Consider the following 19085-nt stretch of genomic DNA (forward strand, 5'->3'; position numbering starts at 1 on the left):
AGATCAAGGTGCTGCCAGATCTGGGGTCTGGTGAGGCACCTCTTCCTGGCTTGCAAAGGGTCACCTTCTCACTGTGTAGCTGAGAGAGTTCTGGCATCTTCCTCTTCCTGTAAGGGCACTGAGCCCAGCATGGAAGCCCTGGCCTCTGGACCTCATGTAAATCTAATTTGCCTCCCACAGGCCCCGCCCCAAATACCATCACATGGGGATTAGGGCTCCAAGACACAAAATTTGGGGGGGGGGGCGGGGAACACATTTCAGTCCCAAACAGGGTCTGAATTATTATTTGGAGTGTTGACTGCTGGTCGGGAACACCGGTTTTGGGCTTTCTGTGGACCCCCCAAAAAAATTTCTATAGGGTGAAGCCACTGAGACTTTGAGACTTTTCTGTTTCCACAACTGACATTAACTTACTAATATACCCTGCCCCCTGAACTCAAATCCCTTTACATAGCATATAAAGATCTGGCCATTTCAAGTTTTCTACCTTTTCACGCCCGTCATAGTCCGTCAGATGCCCCTTGTTTTCCTCTGCAGCTCGGCAAAGATGACACGCTCGCTTTGTCTTTGAACCACAAACCTCGATCCTTTCCTCTGCCTCGAATGCTCCTAGAGATCCGGCCCACTTGCTCATGCAATACTGTGTGTCTTGCAGAATCCCAGCATGGGCCAGGGTGGACCACAGCTGCCGACCTCTCGTCTGCCTCCCGACCCGAGGAAATATGCCTCGTTGCTCATTAGCATGTACCAACTCTTGATGGCATTCAAAACAGTCACTGACCAGAAAAAAAGGTGTTGGGTTTTTTTTTTTTCACCATATTTCCCTGTTTAACTGAAAATTAAACAGTTATCTTTGTGGGAGAAATCATGCCAAATTTTACTGTTTGTATATTTTGTTTTTTTTCAAAACCAATTCTAGGGTCGCCTGGGTGGCTCCGTGGGTTGAACCTCTGCCTTTGGTTCAGGTCATGATCTCAGGGTCCTGGGATCGAGTCCTGCATTGGGCTCTCTGCTCAGCAGGTAGCCTGCTTCCCTTCCTCTCTCTGCCTACTTGTGATTTCTCTCTGTGTGTGTCAAATAAATAAAATCTTAAAAAAAAATTCTAGATGAAGTATAATAATCAGTGTTGCTATTAAAATCAAGACTCTCGTGCAATAGACAGAAATTAAAGGGTACCCTGCCTTATTAATAAGAATTTTTATTAGTCTAATTTAGAAAATGCTAAAGAGATGAAACTTCCACAAAGTTCAGAGCTTGCCCGTGACATCTCTGATGATAAACCCAGACCCCTTTCACGGCCTCTGTATCTCTCTCAACAGGGAGGGCTGATGGTGGCCTCTCTCGTCTTGAAACCATTTTACTCCTTTGGTTTCTGTGACAAAAGATATCCACTGGAGTCACTCCCTCAGGGACACCTTTCCCTGCTCTCGGATGAGACCAAGCCCCTTATTAGGCGCCTTTATCAAGGGATATCGCTGTTTGTTACACAGTCCACAACTCTTCTGCTTATAATCCTGCTTCTCAAGCTACTGCTTCTTTGTTTCCCCCACAGGCTCCCCTCCATCTCATCACTCATTTCCTCAATGTGTCTGGGGCCCTCTCTTCTTCTCAGGTCTGTTCCTTCCCTAGGTGAGCTTCTGCACCCACATGGCACCAAGGACCCCCGAAGCCACCGCCATGAACCACACCTCAGTACTTCCAGCTCTCTTCCCCGAGCTCCAGGCCTACCCGGTCCACATGTCCCCAAGTCAACACGGAGCTGACGTTCCTGTGCCCCCAAATCATTCCTCTTCCAGCTTCCCCCATTTAAGTGAAGACCCACCACCCACACAGTTCTGTCAGCCAGAGACCCGATGTCACGCCTGCCATTGCTCAATCCCAAATCCAGTTCATCACCAGGTCCTGGCGATTTTAATTCCTAAATATGTCCCCAATCATTCCATTTCTCACTATTTCTAAGCTAGTGTCACCTCCTTCCCAGGTCCATACCAGCTCCCAACTATGCCATCCCCTTGGGGGTCCATATACATTCTCCACATAGTAGCCAGACTGGTCTTGTCAAAATGCAAGTAGGACACTGCCTCCTTCCTCCTTAAAGCCTTCCAGTGACTTCTCCTCCCTCTCAGGATAGGAACTAATTCTCCTGTTTTGGCCCACAGCACCTGGCCTGGCCTCGGCTTCCCTCTGTCTCATCCATATGAGGATGAGACATCCTCCCCTCTCAGTTTCCTGAGCCTGCTGCTTCTCGCATCCCCGCCAGACCTGGAGACCGCTGTTCCCTCAGCCCTGGTGCTCCCTCCCACCAACTCCCTGAATCACCCAAGGTGTTAGTCAGTCTCTCTGATGAAACCAGATCCCTCATTAGATAACGTCATAATGCAATCTACTTTTCATTATTATAGTTTTAACAAGCGGATTTCTACATTTATTTGAGCAAGTGTAAGATTATCATCAGCCTCCTTCATGGGATGGTGAGTTCCTGGAGGGAGGGGGCTGGAGTGAGGAGAGCCTGATCTGGTTTTGCTCATAGTTGTCTCCTAAGAGCTGATTTCAGGGCCTGGAGTCACACACCCTTCTAAGATGTTTTAGGAAGAAACGGATTTGCCATGACTTGTGAAGCCCAGAAGTTCATCTCTGGATTTCTCTTTAAGGCTTTCTAATTGCCATCATGGGTGCTGCTGAGAGACAGTGAGCTCTTTTGGCCAAGATGCCAGCCTGATCAAGGAGACAGCATGTGGCTAGACAGCTAAGAAAACTTTCCAGCACTGGAGGAGTTGTTCCTGTTGGCAGCAGTCCAGAGAGGCAACACCTCCTTAGTTTCTCTAGAGCAGAGATCCTTGACACCTAGAAGTCCTGCAGAATGCTTTGGAAGATCACTTCCTTGAGACAACCTCCAACTAGAAATGAGAATTCATGTTCTTTTTCTGGCTGACACAGACAGAAACATCAGGGATGCAGACCTGACCAAGGCTCCTGACCAACAAAGGAAATGACTCAAGGTGAATTCAACCCAAACCCAAAAAGTCTTAGGGAATTTTGACCCAGGCCCACTCTAGTCAGACAAGATGAATTACAGGAGCTTGAATTTCGCTTGATACTTCGGTGACTTTTAACACATGCTCCTATCACATTAAAAAATCAAATTAATTAGATATAGATTAGATATATGTGTGTTGCTATGTCAAAGACCATTTGCCAGTCCTCATCATTGTAGTTTTTTATATTACATGAGCACAAAATCATTAGTGTTGTATGCATGGGTGTGTTTTTCTTCAAAGGGGACCCGTAGTTTTGAGAAGCCTCCTAAAGAGGTCCTGATTTACAAGTATAGGAATCAGCAAACTACATACTAGGGCCTCTTTAGGTTCTAAAATCACATACATCTTAAAGTCTAATGTTAAACTGGCAATATTATTGGAAATTTTAGTGAAACTCTGGATCCCTTGCATTCACGATGTCAAATATTTGTCTGAAAAGAAAATTTCAGTTTTTATTCAGATATTTGGAGTCCTGTCATAGAGTCAAAGAACTGAGGCATTCATAACGTTAAGTCACACATTCATATAACCGGTGCTGGATCCCTAATCTTCCCTGTGCCTTAGTGTATACTAAGGTCAGCCCAGCTGAAGGCTGTCGGGAACCCACCACCACAGGACACAGGAAGAGGCTGTGAACAATTCCTAATTCTCAGTCAATAGCTAATCCACGTCCCCTTACTCACAAAGATGAAATCACCCTGCTTGTAACAACCTAAACTTGGTATGAGCTCAGTTACTCACCCCTAAAGTCCCCACCCAGCTCACCTCTGGAAAGTAGAGAAGTTAGGTGGAAATGTGTCCTTCCCCACACAGAAGGTGCCCCATGTATCTGAACACCTGCATAGGACAGGAAGAGGTCTGTAGAAGAGCCTAGACCTACCCCCAGCCCTGTCCAGAGCCATAGGAATGGCTGCTCCCCAGTGCCCCCCGAGTGCTTGGCTATAGGGAGTTCACACCGCAAACCCCATGATAAAAGACAGAGAACTCAGAGTCTTCAAACACTCCAAGGAGTTTTAATCGGAGACTCCTAAGAAGTTGCTAATCTTTGTTCCTTTTTGGTATTTCGCGAGAGCCATAAGAATGAACTTTAAACCCACACGACTCAAACTCTGTTTCCACATGGTGTCTGACTGACCGTCCCAGCCCCCTCTCCTTTTTCCTCCTCCTCCGTCCTTCTCTGTTTTGGGTTGCTCTTACTATGAAGCGACTGTCGGAGCCTCTTCCTTTTCCCCCTCAATAAAATTTCTTTGATCTCAAACCAAAGGGACGGAATAGGGGACAAAGTTATCGAACGACACACACACAGCTCTTATCCTCTGCAGAACACTGCTAGGCCCCTGTTGTACTGTTCCTGGATGATTTCTTTGGGCTTCCCGAAGAAATATTTGATTTAGGGCCGGGGATCACCTCCCATGGTACACTTCTCCCTGCACAGATCAATAGCACCGTTGGGTCGGGGTAATAAAGAGTCTGTTTACAATATTAAATTTCTCAAGACTTGAGGTGGGCTATTTTGGACTCCTCACCACTGATGAATTTTGCCGTCGGCTGCTTTATCTACCTGACAGGAAAACTTGAACTCCTGCCATTTCTAAATTGCACTTCTAAATATTGACTTCACGGCGAGACTCGAAGTGTCATAACACAGCTCACTGGAGCAATGAAGATTGTCCAGGCCTCGTCCGGAGGCCTGTGCAATGTCCTGTGGGAAGTGGAGAAGGAAGAGGAGGCTTTGGGAAGAAAAATAAAATCAAGTCATGTTGAGAAGAAAGGCCACTGCACTTCACTTAATCTTGTAGAGACAAATGAACGCTCACTGGGCTGTTGGCTGTGCGGAGGGGCCGGAGGGGCCCTGGGTGGAGACGGAAAGGAGAGCAGTGACCGGTGACCCCTCAGTTGTCACTGGTAAGAAGGGACAGTGCCAGAGGACTCCTGGCTAGGTCAGGGGGTGGGGCCTTCAGAGATACTTGGCTCTCGGAGAGCCTTTGTTGGGATGTCCAGCCGAGAAGGACCAGACCATGTCTGAGAAACAAGAGATTGCTCATCTGATTTCGATCAAGATTTCAACGTGGCCAGATCTGCAGCTAATCTTCATTTCGGTCGCTGAGGAAATCTGAGGAGACTTTCTTTTTAGCTTCTTTCCTCCCAATAACGAACACTATAAACTGATCATAAGGTGTATTTGTCACATCACATTAGCTGTCAAACTGTGACTCAAAAGAAGCGATTGGACCTTTCTTGCCCTTAAGGAGCTGTTTTGGAGGAAAACGTGATATTTTACATGCAGATTAGCATTGAGGGTTTTGGGTTTTTTTGTTGTTGTTTTTTTTGTTTTGTTTTTTGTTTTTTTTTTTTTTTTTTAGATATTCAGAGATATAAAACTTCAAGTTGTTCATTATCCTGAAGGAGCCAGAGCCTCCAGGATGAGATAGAGAATAGCGCTCTGTAATGCTGTACAGAGAGCTCTGAAATATGGCAGCCATCTTCCTTCTACTGCTATGAAAGGCCACTGGCAGGAGATCATGGGTAGAGGAAGCAGCCCATAGGGAGCTGGGGAGAGATGATGAGGGATGTGCTCTTCAGAGCACAAAAAGTTCAAGTTCCAAGACATAGGAAATCAAATTAACCAGCTACCATGGAAGCTGACCCATACAGCACTGGGCCAACTTGTGTCTTGATGGTCCTTAGATTTGTCTAAGGTGGTCCCTAAGTCAGAGTGTCCAATCTGTTCCTTCTCTTAGGCCCATGCACATGGGCCCTTGTACTTGTTAATAATGATTTTTGGGACACCTGGGTGGCTCAGTAGGTTAAAGCCTCTGCCTTCGGCTCAGGTCGTGATCCCAGGGTCCTGGGATCCAGCCCCAAATCGGGTTCTCTGCTCAGTAGGGAGCCTGCTTCCTCCTCTCTGCCTGCCTCTCTGCCTACTTGTGATCTCTGTCTGTCAAATAAATAAATAAAATCTTTAAAAAAAAATAAAAAAATAATGATTTCTGAGAATGAACTCAAAGTGTATTTTTTGGCTTGAGACCTCATCACAGTGGGCTGATCCATAAGCCTCGCTCCTCTAGCAAGTCTGGTTAGCTTGGCCAGTACACGGACTTATTTTCTTAATCTCATGTCTGACCCAGAAAAGTTGAGTCTCCATTTAAGGTAATGAAGTCCCCTTAAAACCTTCCCTTGCTTGAAAGCTGCTCATGTCAGCTGAGGTAGCGGCTACGGGCAGAACCCCAGGTGTCTTCTGAAGAAACTCCAGTCCTTTCTCTGAAAGTCTACCTGCCAGCAGAGCCAGCCTGGGTCTAATTGTTCTTCTACCCAGTTTCTAATTTATGCAGCCTGCTCCGACCTTCGTGGGCTCACCTATGGATGCTAGTCTCTGCTCTGTGGCAGTTTTCCGGGCACTTACCCCAGCACGGCTGTGGGTCTGTTTTCTAGGGTCTCCATCTGTCTGTGCTCCATGCTACTCCAAGAGCTGGCATGGCCTGGAGTGTCCTGAGCAGCTCTCCACATGACCGCCTCCACCCAGCATCCTCCAAACTCCTGCTGAAGGCCCACGCCCTCAGTGTGGGCCATCTGTGATTCAGCCTCAGCTTACTCATCCTTCTCTCTGTTCTTCCAGAACCCACCTACCACTGTCCCCCACAACCCACCATGCTCCCACAATTCTATCAGGCTGCTGCTGTCCTCCAACCCAGGCCAGTGAGCTTCCCCAGCTGCCTTTCCCCGTTAATCTCTTCATTTCTTCCAGGCCTCCTCTGATGTCTTCTTTCATCATGGCAATCAGCAGTATTATACCATTAAGAATTTGGAAAAAAAGCATCTATAGCCATGTACATCGGGAAGTCAAATTACCCACTTACCTAAAGAATGAATCTCACCAATGGGAAGATAACTGTAAATGGATTATTTTGTTAGCACTGAAACCTCTCATCCTTAGTGCAAGATTTTAACTGCCAAGATGAGACTATTCTGAAGACTTCTCACAGCAGCCAGGGTAGTTTGCATGATGACTTACCTCATTGCAGTAAGTAAAGTAATTTAGTTTCTCATTGATCTATGATGTACAGGAGGAATATTAATACAAGGAGACTTCATTTAATGCAGCACCAAAAAGTTGTAAGTGCTTTGAATTGTCTTTTCAACATTGTAGGGGAGCTCAAAATGTATAGAAACAGTATGCCAAATTCTTTTGTAAAGCAGAGAAGCCACACATAATTTACCTCTTTGACTATCCAAAAATTTTGCACATGAAGAAGTGTGATCTACTACAACAATGTTGCTAAAGCAAGGAAATCAGGTCAGATGTTAGCTCAAAACAAAAGTTTAGAAAACATGCCCATAAGACATATTTCTTGTAAGGATCCCACTTTTCAAACTCTGGCTTGGTCTTTGAACATGACAACTACATCATTTGTCTTAAAAGACTCCATGGTGTTTGAGATTTGGAAGGCTGGAGGGACCTGGGTGTCAACACACACTCACCTGGCCAGTAGTACATGTAGACCTTCTTTTTGGCCTTGGTCAGAGTGACCCACAGAGGTTCTGATCCATTCCACCACAGAGGCATCAGGCTGTCTCTGTTGACACCAATGTCAAATGACTTGTTGGTGGTCGGGTCCCACATGTAGTTCCCAATCATCTGGTGGACCTCACAATGGCGGCCTACATTAAGGAGAACACAAGGTCGTCAGTTCATTGTTCTGGTCTTTTCATTCTTCATCTTTTTATAAAAGCCATTTTCTCTTTTCTGTTTATAAAAGCCACTCGTGCACAGTTAGGAAATACAGAACAACATGAAGATTCACTTTTGATTTTTTGTCTAAATCATAGAGGTTTCTTCTCTCTTAGATTGTACCACAAAGACAAATGAGAAGTCTAAAAATTGGTTGAGGATGGGGTCATTTTGTGTGAAGATAATTTCCCATCCTATTTTAAGTTATACTGAAGACGTAGCGCACACAATTTGACCCATTGTTCATGGCTTGATATCTAAATGTGAATCTATACGGAAATTGTAGCTTCCCCTGGGGCTGGGATGAGATCTTCACCCCAGAGCACCCCTTTGAAACCTCTTCCCATAAAGTCATGAATCTAGATGCTGTGTTTATTCCCTTGTTTTCCTGGATAAGAGGAGTTATTGCTTCAGCACAGAACAATGATAGAATCTACGACATTTGGAACAGAATGGTGAAAAATAGATTCAACTTTGAAAAACAAAGCAAGAAAACAGCCCTCCAAATGGAGTGTTACATAGAAATGAGGATTGCTTCTGTTGGGCACAGCTTAGTCCCAGAAGAGAAGCCAGAAGTGAAAGACGCAAGCGCTTGGACTCTTTTGAAACGTTAGCTTAAATTATTTATTTTGGAGCAATCTGCTACATCTTTAAAGTAAAAATAACACAAACATTGGCAAGTGCATCAAAAATTGCTGCAATTTTCGTGAGCGTCATTTGGCATCAGGATGAAACACGCTTCACTGGGCTCATTAACTAGGCTTCATCAAAGTGGCTTTTTTTGGGTTTGTTTGCTGTTCTTCTTTCTTCTTGAGCACCTCTACCCTACCTCAACACACACAACAGATTCATTTTTAAACAAAAACAAAGAGAAACCATAAAAATGCATTTCTGAAAATTTGAGACCCAAAATATGATAAAGGAAAAACCTTTTATTTCATCATAGGAACCCAGGCCTTCTACAAATCAGGCTTTGAACTTAAAGCCCAGAAATCCAAACAAAATGGTGTTTTACCCCAGGATGCAGAGTTAGTTTTTAAACCCTGACCACAGATTTCACATGTGGACTGATGAGATTAAAAAAAAATAATAAAAAAAAACTTTGAGCAATTTCTCCAATGGTTAAGGCATTTAGTTATATTTATTCCTTCAACTAACATGTATTCAATAGCTCCTATGGGCTCCACATTGTGATAGGCATAGAGATTCAAAATCAATACATGTTGTCCCTATCCTCAAGGGCCTTGTAATGTAATACTCAACAGAGTTTCTTCCTTGGGCTGAGGCTAAGAAAGGGACCAGGATGCAACCTTAACTTGAGACTTGGAGGTATTCTCATCCACTCTTTTGAGGATAACTTCTAGTATGTTCTAACTCGTTAAAAGTAGGAGCATCCTTCTTATTGGTTGATTATGTTTGTTTGTTTGTTTTTAGCATATCAGAGTTTAATAATATCAAGGTGATCCTCTCTTGAGTAAGATTTCTTACCTATACAGCATCCTGTATCGAAGACATTTTTAATTATCCTACTAATGCTCACCCTTTTCACAAGGCAAGATAATCATGGTAATATTCACTGGGAACTGTGTCTTTTTTAGTCTTTTCTACTGTCCTCCTAAGGGCAGAGGTATCTCATCTGGAGCTGGTGTCACAGACATGACAAGGGTGCAAAATTGGAATGGGGTGTGGAAAAAAGCATTACCAAAGTCAGTAAGCCATACGTTTCTAGACGAATCACAGGAAAGGGCTGGAAGAGCTAGGATAACGGGAAGAGACCCCAAGTGGGAGGGGTACAGGGAATTTCTGTTTTTACCTGAAAATGTTTGACTATTTTAGAAGAAATGCCTGAAACTCAGTCTAAAGCAGGGGCTTCATGTGATCCAGTTTCCACAAGGTGATACTTTCAAGGAAGAATGAAGCAACTGAAAATAATTTTTAAAGTACTTATAAATTGTGTATCTCAGAAATCCCACAATATCATTTGATAAAATGTTTCTCTTCTTTTCAACCCTCACACTCAGCCGTCTAGACCCTTGAGGGTGCAAACTCTCTCACCCTCTTTTGTTTTTTAGCTAAAAAATTATAAGGAGCCTCCTGTGGATTGTAGAGCTGTCTTATGACTGGATTGTGGGAGGTGTGCTTGTGAGAGAGAGAGAGAGAGAGAGAACGAACATTCTTCCAGAGAATTTCTGTTAAATTAAATTCTCCATCTCTTTTTTTGAAATATCCAGAGAGCCTCACTGAGGAGAGACAGGATCTATATGTGCCATTAACACGGAGTTCTGGCATATTTTAAAGTTTCAAATGATGAAATCTTGTTTCCTGTGGTTATCTGAGTCCCTTAGCTTTTTTTGTGATGGATCTTCTCGCCTCCCCATTACATAAGATGTAGCATTAGCCTTGATACTGCTTTTACACACCAGCTGAATCCACTGACTCAACTGAGCTCTGATAACTTTAATTATGGCATTCTTTGGGAAGAATTTTTAAGACAAGGACCCAAGGGTGGCTTTGGTTTCTGCTCCCATCTAGCACATTGATTGGTCTAGCCCAGAGTGGCTCATCCATTCTCTTTCTCTCTCTCTCTCTCTTTTTTTTAAGGTTTTATTTATTTATTTGACAGAGAGAGAGAGAGAGAGAGAGATATCACAAGTAGACAGAGAGTCAGGCAGAGAGAGAGAGAGGGTGAAGCAGGCTCCCTGCTGAGTGGAGAACCCAATGTGGGGCTCAATCCCAGGACCCTGAGATCATGACCTGAGCCGAAAGCAGAGGCTTAACCCACTGAGCCACCCAGGTGCCCCTGGCTCATCCATTCTAAAGGAAACACAGATGTATGGAGATCAACACTTCTCTAAAGGCTGGAAGTGATATACTTCCTGCTCGCTTCCTGTAAATAAATGATACCTAAAGAAGATCCTGGGATCAGTGGTTCTCTCTATTTCAGTTAAAGGGCTTCCAAGTGTTGACTGGAGCTCTTTCAACAAGACTAACTTCAGACCCCTGTTTAGAAAGTAGGTTTTATTCTTTTGGTAGTTTGGGGCCTTTAAAATGGGAGGGTGTATTCTTCAAAGGCTTAATCATAGATGCTGTGCTAGTCCCCAGGGGCATCCCTTTGTTCTGGGAAGCATTGCCCTTCTTGGAAGCCAGCAGGAGGATGTATGTTCCCCATCTCATGTCTGCTCTGAATCTCCTCTCCCAGATGAGCTGATTTCTTTCCACAAATATATTAAGGCTGGCAGCCTGTGCTTATAACAGTCTGAGTCTGCTCTTATTCAAGCTGGTTTCCTTACCTACTCTGTCTCTCTCTTGCTCTTTCATTTTTATTGCCTGGGCAAATGCGGTGGCTGTAAAAACAGAACAGAACAAAACACAATGTACTGGCTTCTGCAGCCCACAAGCTCTCATCTCCATATTTCTGCCTGACCTATATCTATTTTTATACATCTGCAACTCTTCTTGGTTTTCCTCTGGTTTGGGCTTTCCAAACAGAGCTTTGCTCAAAGTTTGATTATTTGGACCCTTTCCTCAAGACTTCAACAGGAACTTTCCTGACATGGACACAAACCACAAATCTCGGGTGGTTTTCAGGTATGATGTAAAGAAGGCCTACTTCTGTTCATCCCCTCCTCCAAAACAGGTGGGACTTTAAAAATTTGTTCCAGAAGGTGTAGCACTCACTCTGAAAATGGGGACAGCTCCTGGTACAAAATTTCCAAACACAGTTGAATGTTTTTCTCTTTTTCCCTCCCGAAGAGTTTATAAATTTGTTAACACAAAATGTGGCAATCAACCTGATACTTGAAGGACTTGTGGACATTTTTTAAAAATGAGTTTCAGGGGTAGAATTTAGTGATTTATCAGTTACATACAACACCCATTGCTCATTCCATCAAGAGCCCTCTAAAGAATTTGTGGATCCTTGAAGCCCATCCATAGATGCCCTTCAGTTTAGGAGCTGTTGCACTTGACTAGGGGCCGCCAGTGGCTTCAGGCTAGTGGCAAGTTCAGGGGCTACTGCCTGCCTTTCTCAGAGGAAGCTCATGGAATAGTTTCCACACCTAGAACTACTGTAATGAAAGGAGAAGGATAGGAAACCTTCATTCTTTATTCCCCAAAGTCTTTGTCAAGTGTGTTCTGAGGTAATGACCATCACCAGAAGCTTCTTACCAAATACCCATAATCCTCTGCATCTGTTATATGTCTCTAAACATCTCAGAAATGGTTGGCCTTCACATCAAGTGAAATGACTGCAAATCTATTTTATCTGTAACTGATGGACATCTATAAAGTTGCTGTTAATCAGTCTTAATTTTTTCTCATTATTTTCAAACAGTAAATGTTACTTCCTTTTATAGTTCTTCATTTCATTTATTTTTTTTCATTCACTCAATGTGTATTTATCAAATGTTTATACGACAGGCATTTAAAGATCACAAGCTATGATCCCTCTCTTTGAAGTGCTCACAGCTTGGTAGGGGCAACACCTTGGTATAACGGTTAAGGGGGCAGGTCTTAGAGGCAGACTGCACCGATGTAAATCCAAGCTCTACTATTTACTCTCTGTATGACCTTGGACAAGTAGCTTAGACTCTGTAAAGCATCAATTTTCTCATCAGAGTAATAAGGATGGTAATAATTACTGTGATATATACATATGGATATGCAGTTCTCCCTTTGCATGGAAGTGTAGGACCATAAAAATGACCAAGCACAAAAATAAAGAGAAATAAAACCCAGTATATTACTAAAGAAAGTCAACAAACCCTGAGAGAAGAAAGTAAGAGAAGAAAGGAACAGAGAAGAACTACAGAAATAACCATAAAACAAGGAACAAGATGGTAATAAATACATACTTATCAATAATTACTTTGAATGTAAATGTACTAAATGCTCCAATCGAAAGACAAGGGGAGACAAAATGGACAAAAAAGCAAGACCTATCTATTTGCTTCCCACAAGATACTCATTTCAAGACACACACGGAAAGTGAAAGTGATGGGAAAACATTTAACATGCAAAGGGAAGGGAAGAGAAAACTGAGGAAGCAATATTTACTTCAGACAAAATAGACTTTAAAACAATGACTGTAACAAGAGACAAAGAAGGACACTAATCATAAAGGGAAAAATTGAACTAGAAGATATAACAATTGTAAATATTTATGCATCCAACATGGGAGCACCGAAATACATAAAGCAACTAATAACAAACATAGAGAAAATAATTGACAGTAATACAATAATAGTAGGGGATTTTAACATCCCACTTACATCAATAGATAGATCATCTAAACAGAGAATCAACAAGGAAACAGTGGCTTTGAATGACATATTGGACCAGATGGATCTAACAGATATATTCAGAACATTCTAATCTAAAACAGAAGAATACACTTTCTTTTCAAGTGCACATGGAACATTCTCCAGAATAGATCACATATTAGGCTACAAAACAAGTCTCAACAAATTGAAAAAAATCAAAGTCATAAATGAATCTTTTCCAACCACAGTGCTATGAAACTAGAAACCAACAAAGAGAAAAAAAATCTTTAAAGACCACAAATACATGGAAGTTAAAGATCATGCTACTAAACAATGAATGGGTCAACCAAGAAATCAAAAAGGAAATTAAAAAAAAATACAAAAAAAATACACAGAGATGAATGAAAATGAAAATGCATGGTCTAAAATCTCTGGGATGCAGCAAAAGCTGTTCTAAGAGTGAAGTTTATAGCAATACAGAGCTACCTTAAGAACAAGAAAAATCTCAAGTAAACAACCTAATCTTACACCTAAAGGAGTTAGAAAAAGAAGAACAAATAAAATCCAAATCCAGTAGAAGAAAATAATAAAGATTAAGCAGAAATAGATGAAATAGACACTAAAAAGCCAATAGAATGGATCGATGAAGCCAGGAGAAGGTTCTTTAAAAAGATCAACAAAATTTGATAAACCTTTAGCCAGACTCATCAAAAAAGGGTGGGGGAACTCAAATAAACAAAATCCAAAATGAAAGAGGAAAACTAAACCACACCACAGACATACAAAGGATTATAAGAGAATATCCTGAAAGATTATACGCCAACAGATTGGACAATCTAAAAGAAATGGATGAATGCCTAAAAACATATAACCTCCCAAAACTGAATCAAGAAGAAAGTGAACATTTGAAAAGACAAATTACTAGCAATGAAATTGAATCAGTATACAAAAAAACCCCAAAAAACAAAAGTCCTAAACCAGACAGCTTCAGAGATGAATTCTACTAAACATTTAAAAAAGAGTTAATAATACCTATTATTCTCAAGCTATTCCCAAAAAATAGAAGAGGAAGGAAAGCTTCTCAATTCATTCTATGAGGCCAGCATTACTCTGATACCAAAACCAGATAAAGATTCTACAAAAAAAGAGAACTATAGGCCAGTATCTCTGGTGAACACAGATGAAAAAATCCTCAAAAAATATTAGCAAACTGAATCCAACAATACATTAAAAAAATTATTCACCACTATCAGGTTATATTTACTCCCAGGATACAAATGTGGTCCAATATTTGCAAATCAATCAACATGATACATCACATTAATAAAAGAAAGGATAAGAACCATATGATCCTTTAAATATATACAGAAAATATCTTAGACAAAGTACAACATCCATTCATGATAAAAACCCTCAACAAAATATGTTTGGAAGTAATGTATCTCAACATAATAAAGACCATATATAAAAAAGCCTCAGCTTACATCACACTCAATGGTAAAACACTAAGAATGTTTCCCCTAAGGTCAGGAACAAGACAAGGATGTCCACTCTCATCACTTTTATTCAACATAATACTGGAAATCCTAGCCACAACAATCAGACAACAAAAAGAAATAAAAGGCATCCAAATTGGTAAGAAAAGGGCACCTGGATGGCTCAGTTGGTTAAGCATCTGCCTTCAGGTCAAGTAATGATCCTGGAGTCCAGGACTGAGCCTTCCATCAGGCTCTCTGCTCAGCAGGGAGTCTGCTTCTCCCTTTACCTCACCCCCACTCCTCTTCTCACTCTTCCCCCATCTCTCTCAAATAAATAAATAGATAGATAGATAGATAGATAGATAGGTAAAATAAATCTTAAAAAAAAAACAAATTGGTAAGGAAGAAGTAAAACTTTCAATATTTGCAGATGACAAAAAAAAAAACCTAAAATCCCTAGAAAACCCTAAAGACTCCACCAGGAAATATTAGAACTGATAAATGAATTCAGTAAGGTCACAGGATACAAAATCAATATATAGAAATCCATTGCATTTCTATATACCAATAATGAAGTAGCATAAAGAGGTGTTAAGAAAATAATCCCATCTACAATTGCACCTAAAATAATAAAATACCTAGGAATAAACTTAAGCTAGGAGGTCTGAGAACTATAAAACAGGGATGAAAGAAATTGAAGATAACATAAACAAATGGAAAGATATCCCATGCTCATGGATTGGAAGGATAAATTTTATTAAAATGTCCATACTACCCAAAGCAATCTAAATATTTAATACTATCCCTATTAAGATATCAACAACATTTCTCACAGAACTAGCGCAAACAATTCTAAGATTTGAATGGAACCACACAAAGACCCTGAATAACCAAAGCAATCTCGAAAAAGGAGAACAAAACTGGAGGTCTCACATTCCCAGATTTCAAGATATACTACAAAGCTGAGTAATCAAGATAGTATGGTACTGGCACAGAAACAGAGATCAAAGGAACAGAATAAAGAGCTTATAAATAAACCTACGATTATATGGTCAATTGTTCTTCGACAAAAGAGGAAAGAATATGCCATGGGAAAAAGATAGTCTCTTCTACAAAGAGGTGTTGGGAAAACTGAACAGCTATATGCAAAAGAATGGAAGTGGACCACTTGCTTACACCATACACAGAATTAACTCAAAATAGATTAAAGACCCAAATACGAGACCTAAAACCATAAATATCCTAGAAGAGGGGCACCTGGGAGGCTCAGTGGGTTAAAGCCTCTGCCATCGGCTCAGGTCATGATTCCAGGGTCCTGGGACTGAGCCCTGCATCTGGCTCTCTGCTCAGCGGGGAGCCTGTTCCTCCACTCTCTCTCTCTCTGCCTGCCTCTCTGCCTACTTGTGATCTCTGTCTGTCGAATCAATAAATAAAATCTTCAAAAAAAAATCCTAGAAGACAGTACAGGCTGTAATTTCTTTGACATTGGCCATAGCAACATTTTTCTAGATATGTTTTCTGAGGCAAGGGAAACAAAAGCAAAAATAAATTATTAGGACTACATCAAAATGAAAAGCTTTTGCACGACAAGGGAAACAATCAACAAAAGGAAGTCAAACTACTGTATGAGAGAAGATCTGTGCAAAGGACATATCCAATAAAGGGTTAGTCTCCAAATGTATAAAGAACTTCTACAACTCAACAGCAAAAAGACAAATAATTCAATTTAAAAATGGGCAGAAGACATGGACAGACATTTCTCCAAAGAAGACATGCAGATGGCCAACACACATGAAAAGATGTTCAACATCACTCATCATCAAGGAAATGCAAATCAAAACAACAATGAAATATCACCTCACATCTGTCAGAATGGCTGAAATAAAAAAGATGAGACAATATGTGTTGGTGAGGATGTGGAGAAAAAAGAAACTTCGTGCACTGTTGGTGGGATGCAAACTTGGGGAGCCGCTGTGGAAAACAGCATGGAGGTTCCTCCAAAAATTAAAAATAGAACCACCATATGATCCAGTGGAATTACACTACTGGGTACTTACCCCCCAAAATATGAAAGCACTAATTCAAAGGGTTATATGTACTCCTGTTTATTGGAGCATTATTTACAATAGCCAAACTACAAAAGCAGCCCAAGTGTTTATCAATTGATGAATGGATAAAGAAGATGTGGTATATACATACACAATGGAATATTACTCAGCCATAAAAAGCATGAAATCTTGACTTTTGCAACAACATGGATGGATTTAGAGGGTATACTGCTAAGAGATATAAGTCAATCAGAGAAAGACAAATACCATATGATTTCATTCGTATACAGAATTTAAGAAACAAAACAAATGAACAAATTAAAAAAGAGACTATGGAGAACAAACAGATAGTTGGGGGGGGGGTGAAACAGGCGACGGGGATTGAAGCACACTTATGATGAGCACTGAGTAATGTCTAGAACTGTTGAATATTGTATACCTGAAGCTAATAGAATGCTGTATGTAAACGATCCTGGAATTAAGTTTTTTGAAAAATGAAACCAGGCAAAACTATCCTAATAATCAGTGGGAAAAATTAAAATTCTTCCATGGCTTTTAGTATTTTTGTCAAAATATTAGAAGTTCTCTTACTGGAAGTAATAACTATATAGAGAAATGAAGAAATTAGTAAAATTAATACTTATTAGTACACTGTAATTTAAAACATTAGCAATATTGACAAAGAGTCTTATTTCTTTGTAAAAATAAAACTTATCACCCTGGTTTGAAAGTGCTAGCCTTCTTCTTCCCAAGATAAAACACAATACAAGTAAGCATATTTTCCTTGTCTTAGCCAATTGTTTTACCCTTTCTAAGTTTGCATCAGCTTCAAACATTTTATCCTTTGTGCTTTCAGTATCATGAAATATCTCTGAGAATTCTTCTAATATGAAGATCCTCGCTGCTCTCACTTTAGTACCTCTTCTTCCTTGTCATCACAACTGCTTCCTTCATTTATGTCAATAGGTTCACCTTTGCTAAGTTCCTCTGGCTGCACAGTGACCGTGCCCGATAACACCTGGAATCAGCATCCTCCCGATCAGCTAGTTCCTCTAAGAGCCCACTTACTTTGGGTTCAGCTCCTGCAAAGGTATTTGCACAAAGCAGTACATTTCTGCCATGTCCTACTTCTAGACTCTTCTTTAAATGTTTAGTAGAATTAATCTCTGAAGCTGTCTGGTTTAGGACTTTTGTTTTTTTGGGTTTTTTGTATACTGATTCAATTTCATTGCTAGTAATTTGTCTTTTCAAATGTCCACTTTCTTCTTGATTCAGTTTTGGGAGGTTATATGTTTTTAGGCATTCATCCATTTCTTCTAGATTGTCCAATCTGTTGGCGTATAATCTTTCAGGATATTCTCTTATAATCCTTTGTATGTCTGTGGTGTGGTTTAGTTTTCCTCTTTCATTTTGGATTTTGTTTATTTGAGTTCCCCCACCCTTTTTTGATGAGTCTGGCTAAAGGTTTATCAAATTTTGTTGATCTTTTTAAAGAACCTTCTCCTGGCTTCATCAATCCATTCTATTGGCTTTTTAGTGTCTATTTCATCTACTTCTGCTTCTACGAGGCCTGGATGTTTTCAGCTGCGTGTTTAGGTCATATTTCTTCCAAAACTTAGCTAAAGAACCTGCATGATCTCCCACTGTAATGCCATAGCTTCGTCAACAGCCCGTCTAAGAAAACAGGCTTTAAAGAGTTGAAATAGTGCCTTGATCTATTTGCTAGATTACTGAAGATGTTTTTGTAGTAAAAAGCATATTTTCCCATCTTTGTTCAAGTGTTGAAGAGAATGAGGGTGACCTGGAGCAGCATTATCCAGCAGCAGGTGTGCATTCTAGTTAAATTACGTGGGTTTATCGCTGGGAGGTGGGGAAGCAACACAGTTACATGTTTTGCTGTCTGTGCCTGAACTAAATAACATATGCAACAACCAATTACTAAGAGACCTTGAAAGAAGTGATGTGATTGGTCACTGATCGTGATACACATTTGTTATTTACAAAGTGGTCTGTGGACTGAGGAGCCAGCAGTGAATTATACTTTATGCTACAATAGCTACGATTAAGATCACCATATTTATTTTAGTTAATATGGGTTGGCAACTGAAGTTAGAATCCTGTTGCTGGAGAACTGGTATTATTTAACTCAACTCTGGTAAGTGGATCTTGTACTTCCTCAAACTGAACGGAGTGAGGAGTGTGTTTGCATATACACAGACATATGTGCAAGCACATACGCACATACACACACACACACACATATATACACATATACGTAGCACATACTAAGCACTGTTAACACTCACGTTTATTGCTATTATTAGGGTGGAGAATCACAGAAACAAATATAATCTAGAGATCAGCTGCAGATGCTTTTCTCTTGCGCTCTCCACATGAATGGTTGCAACCCTATTTCCACCAAGATTCTTGCAAATTCCCACATCATTGGAGGCACCTTCTCTTCTACACTCTTGCTTCCATTATACATGGCATCCCAGAAATGAAGCTCCGTCATTTACTACATTGCATGA

The 19085-nt window shown here is 40.8% G+C and overlaps 1 protein-coding gene across 1 annotated transcript in view; it reads right to left on the bottom strand.

Moving 5' to 3' along the window:
* The window catches only part of ENPP6 (ectonucleotide pyrophosphatase/phosphodiesterase 6), a 108027-nt gene that overhangs the window by 48623 nt on the left and 40319 nt on the right, over positions 1-19085 (bottom strand). Inside the window, exon 2 of the mRNA XM_004757711.3 lies at positions 7518-7697. Within this exon, the coding sequence (XP_004757768.1) occupies positions 7518-7697 (180 nt within the window). The remainder of the gene's footprint in view (positions 1-7517; positions 7698-19085) is intronic.

This window comes from Mustela putorius, unplaced genomic scaffold (genome assembly GCF_011764305.1).
Source record: "Mustela putorius furo isolate JIRA1106 unplaced genomic scaffold, ASM1176430v1.1 tig00003932_pilon_pilon_pilon:0A:0A, whole genome shotgun sequence".
Lineage (NCBI taxonomy): Eukaryota > Metazoa > Chordata > Mammalia > Carnivora > Mustelidae > Mustela > Mustela putorius.